This window comes from Chiloscyllium plagiosum, chromosome 11, assembly GCF_004010195.1.
Source record: "Chiloscyllium plagiosum isolate BGI_BamShark_2017 chromosome 11, ASM401019v2, whole genome shotgun sequence".
Taxonomy (NCBI): domain Eukaryota; kingdom Metazoa; phylum Chordata; class Chondrichthyes; order Orectolobiformes; family Hemiscylliidae; genus Chiloscyllium; species Chiloscyllium plagiosum.
In genome coordinates, this window is record NC_057720.1 from 79972705 (window position 1) to 79995824 (window position 23120).

General features: G+C 41.7%; 1 protein-coding gene across 1 annotated transcript in view; it reads right to left on the reverse strand.

Moving 5' to 3' along the window:
- Positions 1 to 1866: 1866 nt before the first annotated feature.
- The window catches only part of lhx4 (LIM homeobox 4), a 75850-nt gene continuing 54596 nt past the window's right edge, over positions 1867 to 23120 (reverse strand). The window contains exons 3-6 of the mRNA XM_043699924.1: positions 21648 to 21850; positions 8423 to 8580; positions 5371 to 5542; positions 1867 to 3402 (exon numbers count right to left, since the gene is read on the reverse strand). Coding sequence (XP_043555859.1) covers positions 3011 to 3402; positions 5371 to 5542; positions 8423 to 8580; positions 21648 to 21850 — 925 coding nt within the window. The 3' untranslated portion in view covers positions 1867 to 3010. The remainder of the gene's footprint in view (positions 3403 to 5370; positions 5543 to 8422; positions 8581 to 21647; positions 21851 to 23120) is intronic.

Sequence of the window (23120 nt, forward strand, 5' to 3'; positions counted from 1 at the left end):
ACTTTGACTACACATAATGCTAGGACTGATGTACTCTTCGCTAAGAGTTGGAGTTGCATTTGGAGAGTTATAACCCCATGTGTGGGTAGCTAAGAAGGCTTGTTTTTCTATACTGACACATTTTAACTTGTCTGGTTTATATGACACATACCCTGAAGGTTAGGCAATAAATGCAGTTGACAATAAATAAGAAACTGCTCTTTACAGGCCAATGTTCCACCAGTCATTTAATACCGAATTTCAATTATCGATTATCTGAAGGACACGGTTGGGCAGTACAGAAGAACCTCATTTGGTTAATCGAATTCTGATAATCGAATGCTGGCTAACATAGCTTAACTGAGCGCAGGGACCTTGCGATCTTGCCAGATAACCTGACGTTCGGATAATCGAATGCCGGATAATTGAGGTTCCTCTGTACACTTTGCTCGCAGATTTGTTTCACTCTTCACCTTTGGCTCATTGCTACCACAGAACAGTTAGAGACCCTACTTAATGTCAAATGGTCTTAGAAGAGTAGATTTTTCCTGCAGTCAGCTCTCTATGCTCTAACTGTGAGTCCTATTTTGAATTCCAAGGGGTTCTCCCATCACATTTAAAAATGCAATGGCCCAGAAACCTCTCATTCACTGCTAATGCATAGGATTCCAATGGACTCCTCATTCACGCTCATTGAATAGAATTACAATCAATCAAGAAACGTTTTCAATTTTTATCCCAGAGTTAAAGTTTCTGAGATGGAATGGACTACAAGACTGCTCTTGTGTCAGAGTTAGCACAACATTCAGCCATTTAAAAACAATGCACTGTAAACAGAGAGTTCAATAACTGCAACACTTCCCATACACTCACACTCTATAAACTTTCAAGAGGCCAGAGCACTTCACATTGACTTTCACCATGTCGAATTCCAATGAGCCAAACTATAGAGTGTCTTCCTGTGCATTAAAAATGTTTCCCGTTTGCTCCTTGTGCAAGGATAAACTTAGTACAGCATGATTAAATGCAAAATAATTAAACATAATTAATTATCCACCTTTTATGCTAACCTTAATATTTGTTCTCCTACGGCACAGATTAGAAGTCATGTTGCAAAATGTTTTAATTAAACTGCTTTGATTCTTTAGCTTCAAGTAGATTAATGATTAAATGGCACAAGGGTTTAGAATTTGCAAATTGGCTTCTTTTTAAAAAAAAACTAAGACAGGAACACATGAAGTTCCTGATCTAAAGCATAACATTTCATAGCAAACTGGTTTATATTAATCGGGATTTAAATGTTATACATGAGCAACTGAACTTTATATCACTTATTGATGAATGGTATTTATGACGAGCTGCAATAGAGCCCAGGTACATGTCCTATTGTCTTCACGTCATGACATTTTCTCTACCATTGAAAATGCTTTGAAAAACTTGTCCCAGGGAGAATGAAAGACTGTGCTATCTCTGAAATGACTACTGCATCAAGTTATGTGTGGAGTATAGATGGCATTCAGCTGCACTGTCCATCTCATTGGCCTACAATGGCACAGATGAAGGGGCAAACATTTCAAATAGCACCATCTATAACTTGAGAATGTAAATCGAGAAGAAAAGCACAGTATTACAAAGCTTTCTTTATACCAGTGAGGAAAGTAAAATGATATACACTGGAGAGCAAACCGGCATGGGAAAGCTTAGAAAGACCATCCTTTCAGTTAGGTTCAAACCCAGGCAAAAGTGAGGATTGCAGATACTTGAGATCAGAGTCAAGCTCAGAGTGGTACTGGAAAAGCACATTAGGTCAGGCAGCATCCGAGGTGTGGGAAAATTGATGTTTCGGGCAGGAGCCCTTCATCAGGAATAAGGCTGGGACCCTCCGGGGTGGAAATGTTCCTGCTCCTTGGATGCTGCCTGACCGACTGTGCTTTTCCAGCACCACTCTAATCTTGACTCACGATTCAAACCCAGTCTACTGATGCTGAAGTGCAATAGATAAGAGGACCAGCATAGTGCAGGTTAGCTATACAATATTGACTGTTTGGAAATTAGAGGCAAGAGGAAAGATTTGAGCAGTGTAGGTCTTTTGCTTTTCCACCAGTCTTCGTTAACCATGTGAGCTCCCTTCCATGCATGTTTCAGTTCTAATTTACACACAGTGTGCATCACTGGTCACACACTTCTTTATTAACCTGATATTGGTGGAAATACCAATTCCCTTAGTCCTTGTTGGGCAAAAGTGTTAAAGATTATGGAACTGAGATAGGTAGATGGGCTTGAGGTGGTGAACGGCCTACTCCTGCTCATATGACCAGGCAAAGACATAGTAATCAGGTGTAAACCCGACAGTGTGCACACAGCGGGAAAGCTAGATTGTTTCTCTTATCAATGCAGTCTCCCTCCTCATACATGTATACGTACCTCAGGACCCTGGATACTGGACATTCCATCTAAATTTAATCAATGAGTTAAGTGGGAGCCCTGCCCATGGGTATGCATCCCACATTCTCGGTAAAATAAATATCTTTTTGAAATAAAACTGAGTTGTGCAACAGAATATTGGTATCTACAACTTATTTTACAGTGACAGTCTCAGCAAACTCTACGTTTGTCACTTTGCTTGTAGATTTGGATTCTAGTGAAATACAGCCTACAGTAAGGCAATCTCAATGTCTGTTTCCTCTTTATTGATCAAGGTAAGAATGCAGTTGCCTCCTCCTCGAACCATCAATGCGTTTCCTTCATCATTGACATTCAAGTCAACAAAATGCTTCCAAACTCACACATGTTTGTCTTGCCTTGCAAGCACTAGTCCACCAGGTAGGTCCACTTGGTAGGTGCTTGTCCCAGACCAGAGGATTGGTCCATAGATCTCCGTGCTGTATTTGAGCTGGATTCACTTCCGCTGAGTGAGGAAACCAAAGCCGTAAACACATACATTGTTTGCCTTCAAATGTCCTGCAGCTAATGTGGCTACTAGTCTTCTTCTAGCCAACTCCATTGGATCTCAGACTAATGGCGTGGTACATTAAAACTGAGGATGGTCCATGTCATCTAGCCATGAGGCAGGGCTTGTTGGAAAGTCTGGGTAACCAGCACTGCTACCTGTGGAGATATCAGAAGTAGGACCACCTGTCATCATTCTCAGGGCCTGGCTCATTCCCTGTCCACCTTGTGCTATAATCCCCAAGTTATTGTCAATATAGCCCAGGCTGTTCATTAACGGGGTGTGTGCAGGGGCCGAGGCTATAGACGACGGGGACTGAGGGATTCCATAGGGGCTACTGGCTCTCAGGTCGTGGTACTGCTGCCCTATGCCATCAACAGTGAAGCCACCATTCAGCAACTGCCTGCCAGTCATATCACTCACACCACTGTAAATTCCATTAGTGTGGCCAAGTTCAGAGAGGATCTGATCATCTGAAATAATACAGGACAAGGAAAATAATTAGTGAAGAAGCAAATTATTGCAGATGCTGGAATCTGTACTGAAAACAAAAAAATGCTAGAGATCACAGCGGCTCCAATGAAGAGTCATCTTGATTGAAAACATTAGCTTCCTCTCTCTCTCTCCAGCGATACTGCCTGACACGCTGTGATCTCCAGCATTTTTTGTTTTCAAAATAAGTAGTGGTTTTAGCAAAAGGCAAATAATTCTTGGAGACTATCAACAGCAAACGTAGCTTTTTAAAATTATTGTCTATTCAAAATGTTCGATGATAATCCTTTAATAAACAATATATATTATATAAGTAATCAGAAGCTTACATAGTAGATCAGGTCATTTAAATGTATGGGTTACAGCTCATTCCAGTTGAAGGGTTATGCTCTACAACCAAATAATTGGGACAATTTCAATAAGTCCATATAGTACAAAAAAACTCTCAAGGTGGCAAAGATGGGACTTAAAGCTGCATTGCTAGTTTAGCTCATGTGTAGTGGAAGACACCATCATGATAAAAGAGGTTAAACTGGAGTTAAAACAGTCCAAAGGTTCAGTAAACAGGCGATTGTTACTTAAAATGTCTGCTAGCACTCATTAAACATTTTGGTCGCCAGCGATTTTTTTCAAACACTCTCTGCTAATTGGCTATTTGGGAGTTAACATTGCAGCGAGAGCTCAGAAGAGGATTCCCAAAACCCAGGCAGGCATCCTATCAAGGGTCGACCATCACTCGAGCAATAGTCACTCTGGAAATTCTCTGACAACCTCAGTTAAAAAGGAATGGGAGCACTTGTGGTACAGTGCATTGTCCTTGCTTCTGAGTTAGATTTTTGCTGTCTAAGTCCCACTCGAGGACCTGGGGGCCGGGGGTGGTGGTCACAGAATGTTTGTTTACAACATAACCAGGCATTTTGTTGTCATTCTGTAAACCTTTCCAATAATCTCGGAGTAGGCAGGAAGATGGAAGAGTCTCCTGGTCAGCTATACTTAATGAGGAGTGGATAGAAACACCCATCAATCGATAACCTTTGATGACAAGCTAGCAACTTGTTCCAGAAACCAGCTGTGGAAACAGACGTACAGAAATTTACATCAGTCTCCATGGAGTTTATTATTGATTTATAGAAGTGTTCAATAGTGAGAATAAAATTTAGTTCCCTTTGCGCTATTTTGGTGGCTGTGTGGGTGGAACCAATCTCCAAGCTGATAACAAAACAACGGGATAGGGTGTTCCTCAACCCTTTCAAAACACTACTACCATAAGAGTCAACCCTCCAGGTTTTAAGTAAACCTTCAGCCTTAGAAACTGAACTTTTTTTTATGAGTATAAATGGTATACATAAAAGATTTCAAATAGTGCAATCAGATGGTTTGCATCTCTGTATAACATGTATGGTGCCATCAGTGCTATTGTGTGTTTGTCTACTGATGGGGCATGTGGGGGGATGATAGGGGTGTTTGGGAGATGTGACAGAAGTAGCCTTGACAAGATGCGGCAGTAGATAGTGGAATATAGTACACTGGTGTTTGGTGGGAAGGAGTCTTTCAGCTTTGGAAGGGGTGCTGCTCAAACAAATTGCTTTTTCCTGGGGCACGTTGAGCTTGTCAACTTGTTGCAGCTTACCCATGAAGGGTATGCTATCAAATTCCTGACTTTGGTCAGTGGTAGAGAAGCTTTCACGTGTTTGAGGGTGAGCCTGTACCTGGCTGTATTGCATTATTAGACCTCACACATTTTTCCAGGAACTTGAGAGTTCATATATAGTTTTCTCAAATGATAGTTCCTACCATGTTGTGGACTGCACGGGATCTGTTGCTTTCCCAGAGTCTGCAGATCTCTTTCTGAAGTCATGATTGTGAGACATTGCTCTTGATCTGCAATCTACCACTAAAACTAGTTTATTCCCAAAATCCATTCATTGGTTTCAGTAGCGTTCACTCACCTCTGAAACTCAATTCACTGTCACTGAGGCCCCCATCCTCCACTGAGCTCTCTTTCCCATTCTTTGCCCCTCCGCGGCTTCTCTTCACATTCTTGTAATACTGCCCCCATCTGTGTCTACCCGCATCCTTCTTTAAGCGTTTCTCTTTGGCTCTTCTGTTCTGGAACCAAACCTGAAAGAAGTTTAAGTGTTTTAATTTACACCAATTCAGTATAATACCTGTGCAACTATATCTAGAGCTTTGCAACATTATGTCAGGCAAAATGCAGCAGTTTATGCATGTTATTTAATAATTTGATTTACAGCCTTATGAAAGAGCATATCTACATGGTTAGGCATGTGTTTGGTTGAGTATAGGGTGTAATACACTAACAATCATCTATGTCCTAATATTTGGTGGACGGGGAGAGGCTGAGTACAGCATTTCAAAACTGTATGAAGAAATTTAAAAAAGCATCCTTAATTGATGATTCTCTGGTGTCATTGACAAATATTCAATGTCTGTAGAGTCAGGTTCAGGCAGGGCCCAGATACTGGTTTTGAGGTGTTGATTAAAATTCACTGAAAACCCAGATGAAATCTTCCTTTCAAGGGTTCAAGTTAAGGAACAGTTCTTTACATACTGTTCAGCCCCGAGACTGTAAGTCCCATAGATTCCACGTTGCTAATTGCTCAAGCCTCTAATGATGAAGACACACAAGCTGTCTAATGATCCAGAGGAATCCATTTGATGAGGAGTCAGCACAATATTACTTACTTGGCTGTGTCTCATTTAGACTGAGTACTGCAAGGTCTTTCACAGAAGTTAAGCCACAGCCAAATTGTCTATTGACTATGACTGATAAATTAAATTAAATATCTCCCAGAATCCCATTTATTGCCACTGCCATGTAGTTCTGAAGATCAGAGTTTGCATGGAACTGTAAGCTGGGGAAAGAGAAGGGACGTGGTAGGAAGATGGAGGCAAAGAAAACAAATTGAAATTTTTTTAAAAATCAGGCATTTGATATTCAGTTTTCATTTTGGTAACTGTTTTATTGGAAGAAGCTTCACTGGTTCCCAGCTAGACCACTTACAAACAGAGGTCAATGATTGGATCACTCAGTTAGCTATAGATATTTAGCTGTGTTGGGGAGTGCACTTCAGGCTTCAAGACTGAGTGATGAAGAAATGATGGAGATGAGGGTCAGAAGGAGAGGAAGCAATGTTTGATGATGGAATATGGCACTGTGGAAGTTTAATGAGATTTCCTTCCTTTGTCAGGAGTCCATGAACGGAGCATTGTTTCCTGACAAAGACTGAATTAGCTGACCTTCTAATTTACTCTCCCTTTCCTTTCCAAAAGCTTTGATCATCTTCTTCAAAATCTAGTTAAAATGGGGAACCTACAATAAGGATTTAGTATCTTATCAATAGCAGGTGCAAAATGGTGACTTGCTGCAGGGTAAAGTCCGTATGTCCATCAGTTCCTTCTCATACCCAAATACCACATGATTTCGTTTGCAGGTTTTTCCCTCAATTCAGTCACTTGTTTTCCTGATTTGTGCTGTGATAGTGTCGGATGGATACTCCTCAATACCTCACCCAAATGTCTGTGCTTCCCATGGAAGACACAACAATAAGTTTTGGCTTTGCATTTTACAATGCATCCTCCATGTTCACTCAATATGCCCACTCTAGTAGGCGATACTGATGGGCAATTTGCTAAGGGAATTGTTGATTTCTTTGCCACTCATTGGTCTAGGAGTGCTGGGTCCAAGTATATAGCACTGTTATGACCATTTCTGGTCAAATCAGATGTCACAGCAGGGAGCAGACCTGGGATCCTTCCATTTTATATGCATGAAGTCAGCAGTAGATAGTGTCTTTCCTGACAGAGTTATTATGGTCGTTAATGTCCATGGGCACCAGCCACCCTCCTCCTCAATTTCCTTCTGCTAATATTGATTCCATTTAGGTAAAACTCAATTTTAAGTTGTAAATATCAATAAATTAGATCAATGGTCACTGTGCTGTGTTGGAAATCGCAATACCGGCAACAGTATTCGCAGAATGTGACGTAAATGAAAAGTTGTAATGTGTGGTGACAACTCAAGACTGGCCCACATGTGGACCATCATTGTCCCAGTTTAGATGCAGTATTAGGCTGTTTTTTTAAAGGTTGATTTATAGCCTATCAAGTATCTAAATTGGAAAGATTCAGTCCCATTACAAGGGTTGCCATAGATTTACTAGGCCAGAGGGCTGCTTCCTTATTAGAGTGAGAGAGATGATTGATGGCAGTTTAACCTGAGGGTTACCATGCCTCGGCCAAAGGGAGAATTACGAAAGACAGCACTTCATGGTAACCTCAGCTGGTGTGGGAATTGAACCCTTGCTGTTGTTGTCATTGCAAAGAGGCTAACTGAGCTAACTGACTCCCTAATCATGCATATACAACAGCAGAAGAGAAGAAAAGAAGAACTCCTGTTCTGAACAAGAATCATATCAGACTCAAAACATGAACTCTGTTTCTCTCTCCACAGATGCTGCCAAACCTGCTGAGCTTCTCCAGCAATTTGTATCAGATTTCCAGCATCTGCAGTATTTTGCTTTTATGTGAGGCATTCAAAGGGCCTATTCCAGAATTAATTTGGATCTGCACTGCTCACCTTTTGTAAGACTTAATGCAACATTTTAGCAAATAGCTTTCAGTGATTGAAAGTTATTTTATATAAGGATCATGCGGACACTAATCGTAAAATGCTAAATTGTGTGTGAATAAATTGGGTTACTGTCCTGCACCTTCATCCCAATCCACGTGAAAGCAAGAAATGTTTACCAAAGTATGGAATGAGCTAACTGCTCAACATTGGACATGCTTCAATCACAGCACTTATCATTAGGATGTCACTCCTGACTACCATCCTGAGGTCAACAGACTGACACGACTATTCATTGCATTTAAGCCATTTTGACTGAAAACGAGGGAAATCCACACAAGTAGTATTTTTTAAATATAAAATCTTAATAAAAAATGTTACTTCCTCCAAGTATTTTTTTTCTTTCTTACCTGTACAACTCTCATGTCAAGCCCTGTCTCTGAGGAAAGCTGTTCTCTCACATGGCGAGCTGGTTTTGGAGAGGTTTTGTACGCATTCTTCAGTGTTTCCAACTGCTTCGCTGTAATGGTCGTACGAGGTCTCTTGGCTCCAGCCTCTGCATCAGCATCTATATTAGACAGCATGAGGTCTTAACAGATCTTAATTCACAGGCATAAATACACAATACAGCTTCTGCAGCAAGTCTAAAGGTTCTGAATTATGTTACACTATCAGCATACTTCTGGACAGCATCTTTGACATGGTGAAACAATGCAAAGCACAATAGGGGAGTGTGTTCATATAAAATACTAAGCCATGAGAGGAGATATTATATCAAACACTTGGGCAAGAAGGTATGTTTTAAACTGTGTCTGAAAGGATGACAGCAAAAAATTGAAAGACAATGAGGGTTAGCAAGTCTAATAAAAGCGTAGCCACCATCGATAGAGTCATAGAGATGTATAACATTGAAATACCCTTTGATCTAACTTGTCTATGCTGACCAGATTTTCTAAATTAATCTAGTTCCATTTGTCAGCTTTTATCCATACCTCTCTAAATCCTTCCTATTCATCTATCCATCCAGATGGCTTTTAAGTTTGGTAATTGTACCAGCCTCCACCACCTCCTCTAGCAGCTCATTTCATACACGTACCACCCTCTGTGTGAAAATGATCCCCCTTAGGTCCCTTTAAATCTTTCCCTTCTCACCTTAAACCTATGCCCTCTAGTTTTGGACTCTCCCACCCTTGGGAAAAGATCCTGACTATTCACCCTATCCTTGTCCCTCATGATTTTATAAACCTCAATACGATCACCCCTCAGCCTCTGACATTCCAGGGAAAATAGCATCAGCCTATTCAGCCTCTCCCTGTAGCTCAAATCCTCCAACTCTGGCAACATCCTTGTAAATTGTTTCTAAACCCTTTCAGGTTTCCCAACATCTTTCTTTGAGCAGAGAGACCAGAATCGAGCACAGTATTCAAACAGTGACCTAATCAATATCCTGTACAGCTGCAACATAACCTCCCAACTCCTATACTCAATGCACTCACCAATAAAGGCAAGATTACCACTGCAACTACCTGCAACCCTCCCGCAGGACCTTACCACTAAATGTATAAGTCCTGCCCTGATTTGCCCTAGCAAAATGCAGCACGTCACATTTATCTAATTTAAACTCCATCTGTCACTCCTTAGCCCATTTTTCTACCGGATCAAGGTCTCTTAAAGTTGGCTATGTTCAAGAGGCCAGAGTTCATTCTGTGTAGATTTCTCAAGAGTATGGGTCTGGTGGAGATTATGAAGATGCAGAAGGGTTGAGTCCATGGAAAGATTTGAGAATTTTAAAATCAACGTATTACTTAACCAGGACCCAGTGTGGGGTCAGCGAGCACACAGAGATGGATAAGCAATACTTATATGAGATAGGATACTGGCAGCAAGTTTTGAATGGCCTTAAATTTCTTAAATGTAGAGCTACGGATCTTGACCAGGAGGAAAATGAAAAGATCAAGTCTAGACAAATGTACAACATATAAAGTCAGCTCTTTGCAACTTATATTTGTCTCCAAGCACTTCAATGCAACAACATAATGGCTGCCATAGATAGACTACATGCTTCCTTGTCAGCTAAGATCTTGAATTAATCTAATTGTATATTATTGAAGAAGCAATATTGTATATGGTACACAATTCATAACAGTGAAGAAATTTGTAACCATTATGTCAAAAAATACTAGTACCTACCGCTAAAAAAACATTTTAAGATAAAGTTACTTCTCTAAAAATGCACTACTGTGAGTGTGTGGATAGATACTGTCTCACAGTTGGAGCATGTTAATGAATCCTTTATTGTCAAAGCATGAACACCATGAGACCAGGGTGAGAATTTCCACTGGGAGATCTTTCCCTCACCTAGTATAACTTCACCAGATGTTTTAAAGGAACCTGGAATCTAGAGTCACTTTCCCAGAGTTTCCATACTGTGCCTTTGAAGTTAGACACCAGGATGAACCCCATGGTGGTTAAACCTACTGTGTTGATGGGCAATACAAAAATCTTTTGATTTGACTGATGGCGGACTCATCCATCTTGGGAAATGATGGACAATGTCCAGGATTTGTATCACATCTGGCTTGTATATAGTCCACTTTGTAAGTGGAGATTGATTCATTTGATGTGACTTATAGAGTCATAGAGATGTACAGCACAGAAACAGACCCTTCAGTCCAACTTATCCATGCCGACCAGACATCCCAACCTAATCTAGTCCCACCTGCCAGCACCCGGACCATATCTCTCTAAACCCTTCCTATTCATATACCCATCCAGATGTCTTTTAGATGTTGCAATTGTACCAGTCACCACCACTTCCTCTGGCAGCTCATGCCATACACGTACCACCTTCTGTGTGAAAAAGTTGCTCCTTAGGTCCCTTTTATATCTTTCCCCTCTCACCCTAAACCTACGCTCTCTCGTTCTGGATTCCCCAGTGGAATCCCCAAAGCAGCGCAACCCCCCTACCCCCTCACAGGCCAGGAGGTCTCACTGCCACAATACTGTGGCTACAAGGGATCATGAGCTGGGGAATCCTAACCCCACAATCTCACAGCACCCACTCCCTCCGCTGTTGCTTGATGGTAGCAGACGACCTCATTGGCAATGTTCAGCTGAGCTCCAAAACTCTCCGTCCTCATCCAGTGTCAGGGACCCCCTTGCTTGAGACCGCCACAAAGGGAGGTGGAGTGGGAGGACAGGAAGAGTCCATTCCTCCGTTTGGGTTCAGAAAAGATTTACAATGGGGTTGGAGGGTTTGAGCTCCAAGGAGAGGCTGGATAGGCCGGGCCTTATAAAGGTTTAAAAAATCACGAGGGAATAGAGTCAGGGAGGATCCCAGGGGACTGGAAAGTCGCTAATCACACACACACACACACACACACACACACACACACACACACACACACACACTGGAAAATGATGGACCAATCAGCCCAACCTTGGTCATGAGTAAGATCCTGGAATCCATTTCAAAGGATCAGATTTCTGAATACTTGGAAGTGTAAAATAGGGTAAAGTCAACACGGTTTGATGAAGGGGAGTTCATGCCTGACAAGTGGGTTGAGGAACGGCAGATGGAGTTTAATTTAGATAAATGCGAGGAACTGCATTTTGGGAAAGCAAATCAGGGCATTACTTATACACTTAACGGTAAGGTCCTGGGGAGTGTTGCTGAACAAAGAGACCTTGGAGTTCAGGTCCATAGCTCCTGAAAGTAGAGTCTCAGGTAGACAAGGCAGTGAAGGAGACATTTGGTACACTTTCCTTTATTGGTCGTTGCATTGAGTGTAGGGGTTGGGAGGTCATGTTGCAAATGCACACTTTGAAAGGAGCCACTGTCAACTTCAAACAACCAATACGTTTATTACACACAGTGAAAGCAACATGGTTGAAGCAGTTAAGATATGGATCAAGTATGATCTAATTGAATGACAGAACAAGGTTGTTGGTAGTCTGTTCCATCCACCTTTTATGAGGTTTGTGGAACAGAAGCTGCATTATAAAATTAATGATTCTCGAGTAAAACCAATGTAAAAGACGAGTGGGGAATATTTGCTTGAATAGCAATGCTTCTAACAGTACCACATAGATTCTGTCGATTCTCTGGGCACTTGCCTGCCACCAGATCATTGTGCTGTCCATTTACTTTTTGGCAATGATATCGCTGAGAAAGCCAAGGCAAATCAGGCAAATATTAACTGCTGGCAGTGTCTGTACCCAAGGAATCGATACAGTTTGTGAAAGAAATGCTATGTAAACAAATTTCTCCCACTGTGTTTTCAAGACTTTTCTGAACAAGAAAATGCTGCAAGGATTTCAGAATCTGTTTTTAGTTTCAAACAGGTAAACCAGCTCAGTACCTTCTCAGTGGCTAAACAGCAGACTGTTCTTCCTAGATATAATGTATAGGCAGACCATTGATTTTCACATATCTAATAGATGGTGTTGATTCTATATACAGTACTTGTTTAGCTGGGACATATCAGTCTGCCGGTCTGCCATTTTCTACATTCTGAGATGATGAAAAGTTTATTAAATTCACCAGCGGGTGAATAGAGGTCAATAAATCCAAATGTATGAACCTGTCATGGTCGGGTTTAAAGAAACAGCTTAGCTTTTAAGAAATACAGTCTGCTATAAATAAAAAGCCATTTGTGAGAGTAAAGCCCAATCTATAACAGCATTTTTGTAAAAAAACATTCTGAACTGAAAACAGCATTTGACTTCAGTATAAAAGAATATCAAAAGTGGTGTAAAAGGCACTTCCCGTTTATTGTGCCTCTTTGTTCAGGGTACTGGCATAGAGTAGTTTTATTCCTCAACATCCTTCATATTGGTGAAGGATATTATTGCACTTTCCTTCCCGAGTTTCCTGTTCTCACTTCTGAAATGCCCTGACACACAGTGAGCAGCTTTTCTGAGAGCATTGATAGATCTCCACTACACAGGGAGGCAGTGGATATAATTAACCCAATTTCAATGGCACTACTTCCTAGATCTTTGGCTACTTCCCCAACATTTTTTAATCAACACTGTCCACAAAAATCAAGCTTCCAATGGCTAGCTTGTGTTTGCTATGAACCACAGTTGATCCAGTAAGTGTAGTCCAGGATAGGTGGTACATAGAACATAACCCTAGATACATGTCCTGAGCTTCCATGGCCTTTTTATTTATCAAACCAGTCGTGTGGAATCTTCTCAAAAGCCTTGCTGGAATCCATGTAGGGCACATCAATTGCACTTCCCACCTCAAACCTCCTTGTTATTTCCATAAAAGAATGAAATTTTGTTAGTCAGATGTTCTTCTAATTCAAGGTAAGATGTGCACCAGTACAGCAGGTTCCACCAGTTGTACACTGCGTATCTTTCCAGATTGGTAGAAAACAACATGTTAGTTGATCATGTGTTACCTGAACGCATTGGGACAATCTTCCCCAGTCCAAAGAGGTACATTCAGAGGCAGGAACCAGGAGGTAAGCCCAAATCCACATCGGATTAGCTCCCTCATTTTGTCCTGCCTTTGGGCAGATTTCCCATGGCTAGGCTCCCATTGAATTGGCAGTCCATTTGGCAGAGTTGGGCTGGCAATTGGGCCACAAAAGGCCTCACTCAGGATGATGGCATTCGCCTGACTGGATCCAGTTCTGAAGTGAGTCTCAAGTGTAGCAATGGTGTAGAGGGTCCCCCTCAGAATGATTGGTGCACAGCACCATTAACGTACAGATCCCTAACCCCTTACAGCTAAATAAATGAGCGATAAGCATGGGAAGATCATAGCAGAGACAAAAATCATTCCCGTGGAGGGATAACTCCTCTGCCAAAATCACCCAAATATTGTGGGCCTTCTTTAACTTTCGATTTCCAGACAGCTTCTGAAATTACCTCCATATTGAAGCGCCCTCACTCTTGCCTTTTTTGCTGCAGCAGCTCCATCTCTTTCAGTGGGCTCCAATCCTTCTCGTTCTGTGGGTCCCACCCTGAGAAACCACTCACTTTCCAGAATTAGGTGGCAAACACACAGTCAGACCATTAAGAGCCCACCTGCACTGACCTGCATCTGAGTGGCAAATACAGGCTCGAGAAATTTTATATTATTCATTCAAAGAATGTGCCCATCATTGGCTAGGCCAGCACTTGTTTTTGTTTATCATTAATTGACCTTGAGACAGTGTTGGTGAGCTGTCTTCTTGAACCACTATAGTTATTCGGGGTGCAGTAAAACTTGTTAGCAAGGGAGTTGTGATATTCAGAATCACAAAGTGAGATATTCCACATGGAATTCCCAACCTCTGACCTGTTCTTGTAGCCATGGTTCTTTTATGGCTAGTCCAGTTTAGGTTCTAGTCAATGGTGACCCCCAGAATTTTGATAACAGGTGTTTTAGAGTAATGCCATTCAAGGGACGATGATTACATTTTTTTTTGTTTGAGATGGTCATTGCCTGATGTTTGTGTGGCACAATTGTTACTTTCCACTTGATAGACCAAATGTTGTCTGGTCTTGTCACATATGGATATAGATAGCTTCAGTATCTGAGGAGTCACAAATGGTGCTGAACATTGTGCAATCAGTAAATGTCCCCGCTCCTAATCTTGTGATAGAGGGAAGGTGACTGGTGAAGCAGCCAAGCAACCCTGAGGAACTCCTGCAGAAATGTTCTGGGACTGAGCTGATTGGTTTCCACACATAACCATCATCCTTTGTGATAGCTATGACTGCAAACAGGAGAGATATCTCCTTATTTCCATTGACTTCAACTTTGCTTTGGTTCTTGATGCCTCACTCAGTCAAACACTGCTTTAATGTCACTTCACTTCTTGAGTTCAATTCTTGTGTCCATGTTTGAACTAAGGCTGTAATGAGATCAGGAGCTGAGTGGCCCTAACGAAAGCCCAAACTGGGCGTCACTGAGCAGGCTATTGCTGAGCAGGTGCTGTTTGGTAGCACTGTCAATGACACCTTCCATCACTTTATTGATGATCGAGAGTAGACGGGGTGGTAATTGGCAGAGTTGGATTTAACCTGCTTTTTGTGTACTAGATATAGGAGGGTAATCTTTCACACTAGAAGAGAAAATGAGGTCTGCAGATGCTGGAGATCAGAGATGGAAATGTGTTGCTGGAGAAGCGCAGCAGGTCAGGCAGCATCTAGGGAACAGGAGAATCGACGTTTCGAAGGGCTAATGCCCGAAACGTCGATTAATCTTTCACACTGTTGAGTTCATGCCAGTGTTGTGACTGTACTGGAACAAGCTTGGCAAAAGGCATGGCAAGATTTAGAACACTTCAGTATAACTGCTGAAATGTTGACATAACCTATTGTCTTTGCAGCAGCCAGGGCCTTCAGCAGTTTCCTGATATACCCTGGGGTGAACTAAACTGGTTGATGACTGGGGGCTTCTGCAAGAGTCCAAAAATGATCATCCACTTGCGACTTCTGGCTGAAGCTGGTTGTACAACCTCCTCAGCCTTGTCTTTTGCACTAGCGTACTGGGATTCCCTATAATTGAGGATGGAGATATTTGTGGAGCCTCCTCCCTTGTTAGTTGTTTAATTGTCCACCACCATTCACAACTGGATGTGGTAGCATGGTAGAGCTTTAATCTGATTCAATGTTTTTTGATGACTTAACTCTTCCTATTGCATGTTGTTTGGCATGCAAGTAGTCCTTTGTTGTGGCTTCATTAGGTTAACAGGTATTGTTTCAAATCTGGTGACTCTTCATCAAAACTGTTTGGTTCTAATGAAGACTCACTCAACTTGAAATGCTAATTCTGCTTTCTTCCCTCAGATGCAGCCAGGTCTGCTGAGCTTCTCCAGCAATTTCTGTTTTTTTGTTTCAGATCCCCGGCATCTGCAGTTCTTTGTTTTATTTCATTTTTAGGTACACCTGATACTGTTCCTGGCCTGTCTTCCTGCACTCATCAGTGAGCCAGAGTTGATCCACTGCCTTGAAGATAATGGCAGAATTTGGGTTATGCCAGAGTTAGGTTAGAGATTGCCATGGAATACAATTCTGCTGCTGCTGCTGCTGATGGTCCACACCACCTTATGAATGTCAAGTTTGGATCTCACAGATCTGTTCAAATTTAGTCCCATTCAGCTTACTGGTAGGAGTAGAGTTAATACAGCTCCCTTAATATGAAGACAGGACATTGCATATGGTCCCAATGTCAGACACCTAGTGCATAGGGAAAAATCCAGCCATTGTTTTGAAAGAATAAATTAATATAGAATTTAAAATGATATCAGCGGAAGAAAATGGCAATATTTTATTTAATACTTAAGTTACTTTTGTAAGTATTCTGATACTAGAATGACAATAGTCTGTCTTTGAGCCTTTTACTAAGTGCATGTCCTTGCTGTCATGAAGTTCTGTTTCACGCAGCAAGCTTAATACTCAAGTACAATTGTGTCAGCTGAACAAAGAGCTAGTGAAGTATCATCAGATTACTGTCTAGTTTAAGTCACTTCTGGTTGCAGAACTGTCATAATTGATTAAAATGGAAAAGAAATAGAATCAGAAATTGACATTGCAGGTTAATTAGTTTTGGAGACATGGGAGGGGAAATACTTGAGAAAAGTTGAATACTCTCGGCCAATAATCCACTAAGCTTTCCACCACTGGGTTTCTCTCATTCATGTTGGAGGTTGATTGTTAGAGACTGATTGCTAAGATTCAGCAATTACCCCATTATCCTTATATCATGCAACTGACGGGATGGTGGAAGGTTAACTTGTTGGATCTTGGCCTTTTTTTCATCTTATTCTACTCTGGGTTCCTTTGTGGCTTTTAACATCCTGGCTCATGCAATCCACCTACCTTCATGGGAAGAAAAACTGTAAGCCCCTCTCCTGGAGCTCATGGTAAAACCATCAATCCAAACACTGAAATTATGCAACAACAACAGGAAATGCTAACAGAACTCAATAGACAATAGGTGCAGGAGTAGGCCATTCGGCCCTTCGAGCCAGCACCACCATTCATCATGATACAATCAGTATCCTGTTCATGCCTTATCCCCATAACCCTTGATTCCACTATCCTTAAGTGCTCTATCCATCTCTTTCTTGAAAATATCCAGAGACTTGGTCTCCAGTGCCTTCTGGGGCAGAGCATTCCATACACCCACCACTCTCTGGGTGGAGAAGTTTCTCCTCAATTATTTTCTAAATGGCCTACCCCTTATTTTTAAACTGTGCCCTCTGGTTCTGGACTTACACATCAGCGGAAACATGCTTCCTGCCTCAGAATGTCCAATCCTTTAACAATCTTATACGTCTCAATCAGATCCCCGCTCATCCTTCTAAGCTCAAGCGTATACAAGCCCAGTCGCTCCGATCTTTCAACATATGATAGTCCTACCATTCCGGGAATTGACCTCGTGAGCCTACACTGTATTCCCTCAATAACCAGAATGTTCTTCCTCAAATAACTCAGGAGATCTGACAACATCTGTGGAGAGAAGAACAATTAACATTTCAACTCCAGTGCACCTATTTGCTTTGAATCACTGAACAGGAAGCATTAACTCTGTTTCTCTCCCAACAAATACTGCCTGACCTGCTGTGTTTCTCCAGCACATTTTGTTTTTAAGTCTCCAGCACCCCATTGATCTTTGTTTTTATGCTGTCAGTGTACCTGCATTTAACCTATCAGTGGCTGAGAACATTTGTAAATACATGAGACAATAAGTCAAGGCTGCCAGCTTTGCATGACTTTTTTTAACTTGTGCATGCTTTTCCTCTGCTAGTATCTTGTTAACCAAAAGAAATAGCTCAGTGCTCTGCCACAATATACATTTGAAAGGAAATTAAGCCATCCACTGGTCCATAAATTGATCAGTGGAGTTTAACTGTTAGTGGATCAATCAAACGTTTTCAGAGCCAGGAGTGAATGGGGGCCTAATGCAATTTGACAATGTGATGCTTCCAGATGAAGTGGTTGATTTTTATTCTTAGGTGAATGCAGGCCCCAAAACAAATTTCTTTCAGCTCACAGTTTATAAAAAGGACTTTCACTCAGTCTGTTCTGGTCTAATGAAAATTTTAGATTAAGAAACAGCAGACAAATAAACCATCCCAGCTTGCTAATGAGAAGCAACGATTTTCCAGCCACTTAAAATGGATGGCTGGAAAATGAGAAGCTGGACATGTCCATATTTCCAAAAACCTTTCCCTTTGAATAGAAGGGACAGGTTCTACTGGCAATCTGCTCAAAATCTGTAACTGATGGCAGTGCTCTTAAGCTTCTCGCTGTCATTCTACAACAGAACTGAAGGGGTTAACTCATTCTGCGGCTGATGGGCAGGATTGCACAGCAACTATAAATCGCGCCTTCCCCCTGCACTGATGAATAGGTTCAGGTGATGTAATGCACATTTGTATTTTGTGTTGCGATATTACTCAGAGCACACCACTTGCTCCAGGGACCTATTAATAACTATCTATACAACAGGTTATTAGTAATTGTCATTAATCTCATTAATATTAGTCAATCGGTGGACTGTAGGTCAGAGAAAGACATTAGATTTGAAAATATCAGCAACGGGGCAGCTGTCAGGGAATCACTATTTTTTTTAATCTCATGCCTGGAACAATTAACATGCCTACAGTGTATCTTTGTCATGTTCCTCGTGCCTCACTTTATTTTGAAAATGAGACTTCTCGCCTTCACGAGGTGACTAAGTGGTGCAATTTCCCTTTAAGTAGAGAATGCACCATCCTTTGCTGGTCACTGTCACTGTGCAGTCTGCAGATAGGACAGGGGTGAAACCCTTTAAGAAGGGCCTGAACAGACAGGTTAGGAAAGTTTTACATGGTCCCCATTGTCTGGAATAGGTTACTCCAGAAATTACGTAGGAGCAGGCCCCCTCAGGTCTGTCCAACAGATCCAGTTAGAGCATGGTTGATTTGTAACCTAATGCCATCTATATACCATAAGGACAGATGAAATCAAAGCCAGAGTGTGGCATTTAGCCCCTTAAGCCAGCACTGTCATTTAACACGGTCCATGGCTGATCTGTTCCAGGCTTTAACTCTTCTTTCATGCCAGCTGCCATAGCCATTAACTCTTCGATACTTCAAAAATCTATGTACCTCCTAAATAGTATTAGTGATGCAGTGTCCACAACTCCTTCAGTTAGAAAATTCCAGACATTCGCTATCCTCCAGGAGAAGAAATTCCTTTGCAGCTCAGGTTTAAACAAGTTCCTCTTATTTGGTAATGATGTCCCTGAGTTTGAGATTCTCCCATGAGTAGAAACATTGTCTCGACATCTAACCTGTCAAGCCCCCTCAGAGTTTGGAGTGTTTCAATAGGACCACCCCTCACTCCTCCAAACTTTAATCAATACAGTCCTAACTTGTTTAGGCATTCTTGATGTGTCAGCTCCTTCATCCCAGAAAGTGCTAGAGATACTCAGCAGATCTGGCAGCATCTGTGGAGAGAAGGGCAGAGTCAACATTTTCAGTCCAATGACCCTTCATCAGGATGGATGATGTTTGTTCACTGTTCTGAAGAAGCGTCACACAGGACTCAAAATGTTGACTCAGCTTTTCTGCCCACAGATGGTGCAGAGTTCCTCCTGCAGTTTCTGGCTTTGTTTCAGATCTCCAGCATCTGCAGTTTTCATTTTATATCAGCCTAGTGAATCTTTTTTTGAACTGCCTCCCACACCAGTATTTCCTTGCCGACACATTTGTACATAGTACCTCCAGTTGTGACCTCACCAACACTCTTTACAATTTTCTGGAATTTCTTTCTATTTAACTAATAGTCTATCTTTTGATTTTTCCTAGTTTCTTATATTAATCTCCATCTGCCAAGACATTTTCACGCTCATAGAATCTATTTGTATCCTATTGCAGGATCCTAACATGCCCTCCACCTGTCTTTGTATCATCAACAAATTTTGATACATTACATTCTGAGTCCTTCTGCAAGTCATTTATGTATAAAATAATGTAGTAAATAATTAAGGCACAAGGGCTGAATCCTTGTGGCACTCCATTGGGTACGTTTTTCCAACTTGAAAATGACTCAGCAGTTCATATGCATGTGTTCTGGGTGATAACCAATCCTCAATCCATACCCAAGGGCGGCACGGTGGCTTAGTGGTTAGCACTGCTGCCTCACAGCGCCAGGGTCCCAGGTTAAATTCTAGCCTTGGGCAACTGTCTGTGTGGAGTTTGCACATTCTCCCCGTGTCTATGTGGGTTTCCCCGGGTGCTCCGATTTCCTCCCACAGTCCAAAGATGAATTGGCCATGCTAAGTTATCCATAATGTTAGGTGCATTAGCCAGAGGCGGGTGGGTTACTCTTCGGAGGGTTGGTGTGGACTTGTTGGGCTGAAGGGCCTGTTTCCACACTGTAGGGAATCTAATCTAATGCATTAGCTTTAATATCATGTGCAATAGCTTGTATGCGCTGCCTTATCAAGTGTGTTCTGCAAATCCAAACACACTACATTTACCTGTTCCGCTTTATCAACTTTGTTTGCTATATCCTCCAAGAACTTGATCAAATTTGTCAAACATGATTTCCCTTTCACAAAACTATGTTCACATCTGATTGTATTATGCTTTTTCTAAATATCCTGTTATTTCTTCCTTAATAATAGCCTCTAGCATTTTCCAAAAAGACAGATGTTAGGTTAACTGGTCTAGAGTTGACTGCTTTCTAACTCCCTCCCTTCCTGAACAGAGATATCACATTGGCAGTTTTCCAGCCTGCCGGAACTCTTCCAGAATCCTACGAGCTCTGGAATATATTGACCATTGCCTCCACTATCTCTGCAGCTAACTATGGTCCCACAAATCAGAATACCTGTGCTTCACCACAATCTATCAATGGAGTCAACTGAAATGTTCAATTGATCTACAGCCAAAGCTGCTTCCTGGGAGAGAATTCTAGTTCCTCTTTGTAGAATATCAACCCTGAACAGCTGAGCACTATGCCTCATCACACACCACTTACATCTCAGCTATCTGTATGTTCTGATTTGCAATCTCTGATGTGGTTTCTGGGTAAAACAGTATGATTGCCTCCTTGTTCACTCTACAACATTTTATCTTGAAGACTGGGTTGTTGTTGAGACCGATGTCTTGAATTTTAGTGACAACATTGACGACTTACACTGGTTACAATCTCAGACTTCGGCATATTCTGAAATCTGTGCTTATTACAACAATTACTGCAACTGCTACTGAAGACTTTCATACTGGACTTTTGCATGTTGTGATATCATCTCACTGTCTAAAAGGTACATTTACTGCTTGGTCAGGAATCTGTACAATAATGTGGCCCTTACAATTTACTCAACAAAAAAAGTAGAAAGTATGCCAAAAGCCAATAACGTGCATTGTACTCTTTCAATTTAGAACTTATGAGAGTACAGTAGTTTATAGAATTGCAAAAATGCATAATGCACACTTCGCTGTGAAAAGATGCTATAGAAATTGATGTTTTTTTTTACTTATTTTAAAACACATTCCCATGTAATGGGTTCAAAAGGTATTGTTGACATGAGTGGCTGACTATTTTTAACAGTATTCCCAAATGGATAAAGGACATGCAATATAGTCATCTTCCCCACAGTGTTACATGACATATCCTTGCTAGTACAGTGCCTACCATTCTGTTTGGCCGTTTCATAGTCCTCCTTACACACTAACCGGCTGTCCTCCATCAGATAGAATTCATCGCCTGTAGCCAGTTGCCGGTTACACATGATGCAGGAAAAGCAGTGAAGGTGATAGACAAAGTCCTGAGCTTTCCTCACCACCTGGGTTGGGGGGATACCCTGCTGGCAGGCCGCACATTTTGTCCCAAAACGTCTGTAATTAACCACAAACAAACAAATAAAAAGACAAGGTAATTTCATATTACTGTTTTGTACAACAACGATGATGCAGTTGTTTGTTTTTGCTGATCTTGACGTTGCAGATGACAGATTTATGTTGATATAATACCTTTCACAACCTTAGCATTTCCAAAGCACTTCACGGTCAAAATTGCACTATAATTTAGAAATTTCCAGCAAGCCAAAAGTTTCCACAAACAGCAATGAAGTGATGCTAAACGGAAACTAAAATAAGAATGCTGGGATACGCAGCAGACAGCATCTTGACAGAGAAGCAGAGTTTCAGGTCAATGGGAAATGGAGAAAAATAGAGACAAGGAGCAGGTGTAGCCCATTCAGTCCTTCAAGCCTGCTCTGCCAATAACTATGACCATGGCTGATCATCCATCTCAGTGCCCTGTTCCCACTTTCTCCTCATAATTTTTGATCCCCTTAGTTATAACACTTATATCTAAGCCCATCTTGAAAACATTCACCTCAACCACTTTCTGTGGCAGAGAATTCCATAGGCTCACCACTGTCTGGCTGAAAGAATTTCTCCTCGTCTCGGTCCTAAAAGGCCTAACCCTGTGTTCTTTAACTCCTGTCCGAATAGTTCTGCAAGGTCATCTATAGTGCCAAATCAAGCTGATAAATGAAAGCTTTTTACTGCATTTTATTGTAAAATATGCGTGACAATAAAATCATTCGTCACCATCCTTCAACCTGAAACTCTGTCTTTCTCCTCTTGAATGCTGCCTTACCTTGCTGACTATCTCCAGCACCTTTTTGTTTTGCACTGTTGTTTGTACTTCATATTTCTGGCATCCTGCTTTTGAATGGCGTGATATTCACCTGAAAAGCAGCACCTGCAGCCAGTGTCCTCTCTACTTTTCTTACCAGTTGCGTGTGCCTCTGAAATAAGCACGCAAGCCGTGCAGCTTGGAATGAACATTACCTGCAGCGATGCAGCATGAGCTCAGGAGGGCACTGACCTGTCAGTCAAGGGTGCATGCTTAAATCCTTGGAGTGGGACTTCAAGCCATGACCGGCTTCCTGAGAGGGTCCAATGTGCCTTAACTGATTCAAGTAGACCCTGTTTAGCAGGGTCAGGAGGGTGTAAGGGTAGATGGAGAAAGTGAGGACTGCAGGCCAAGATAAAAGGTAGGGAGGAGGGACTTGGGGGAGGGGCGTTGGGAATGCGATAGGTGGAAGGAGGTTAAGGTGAGGGTGATAGGCCGGAGAGGGGGTGGGGGTGGAGAGGT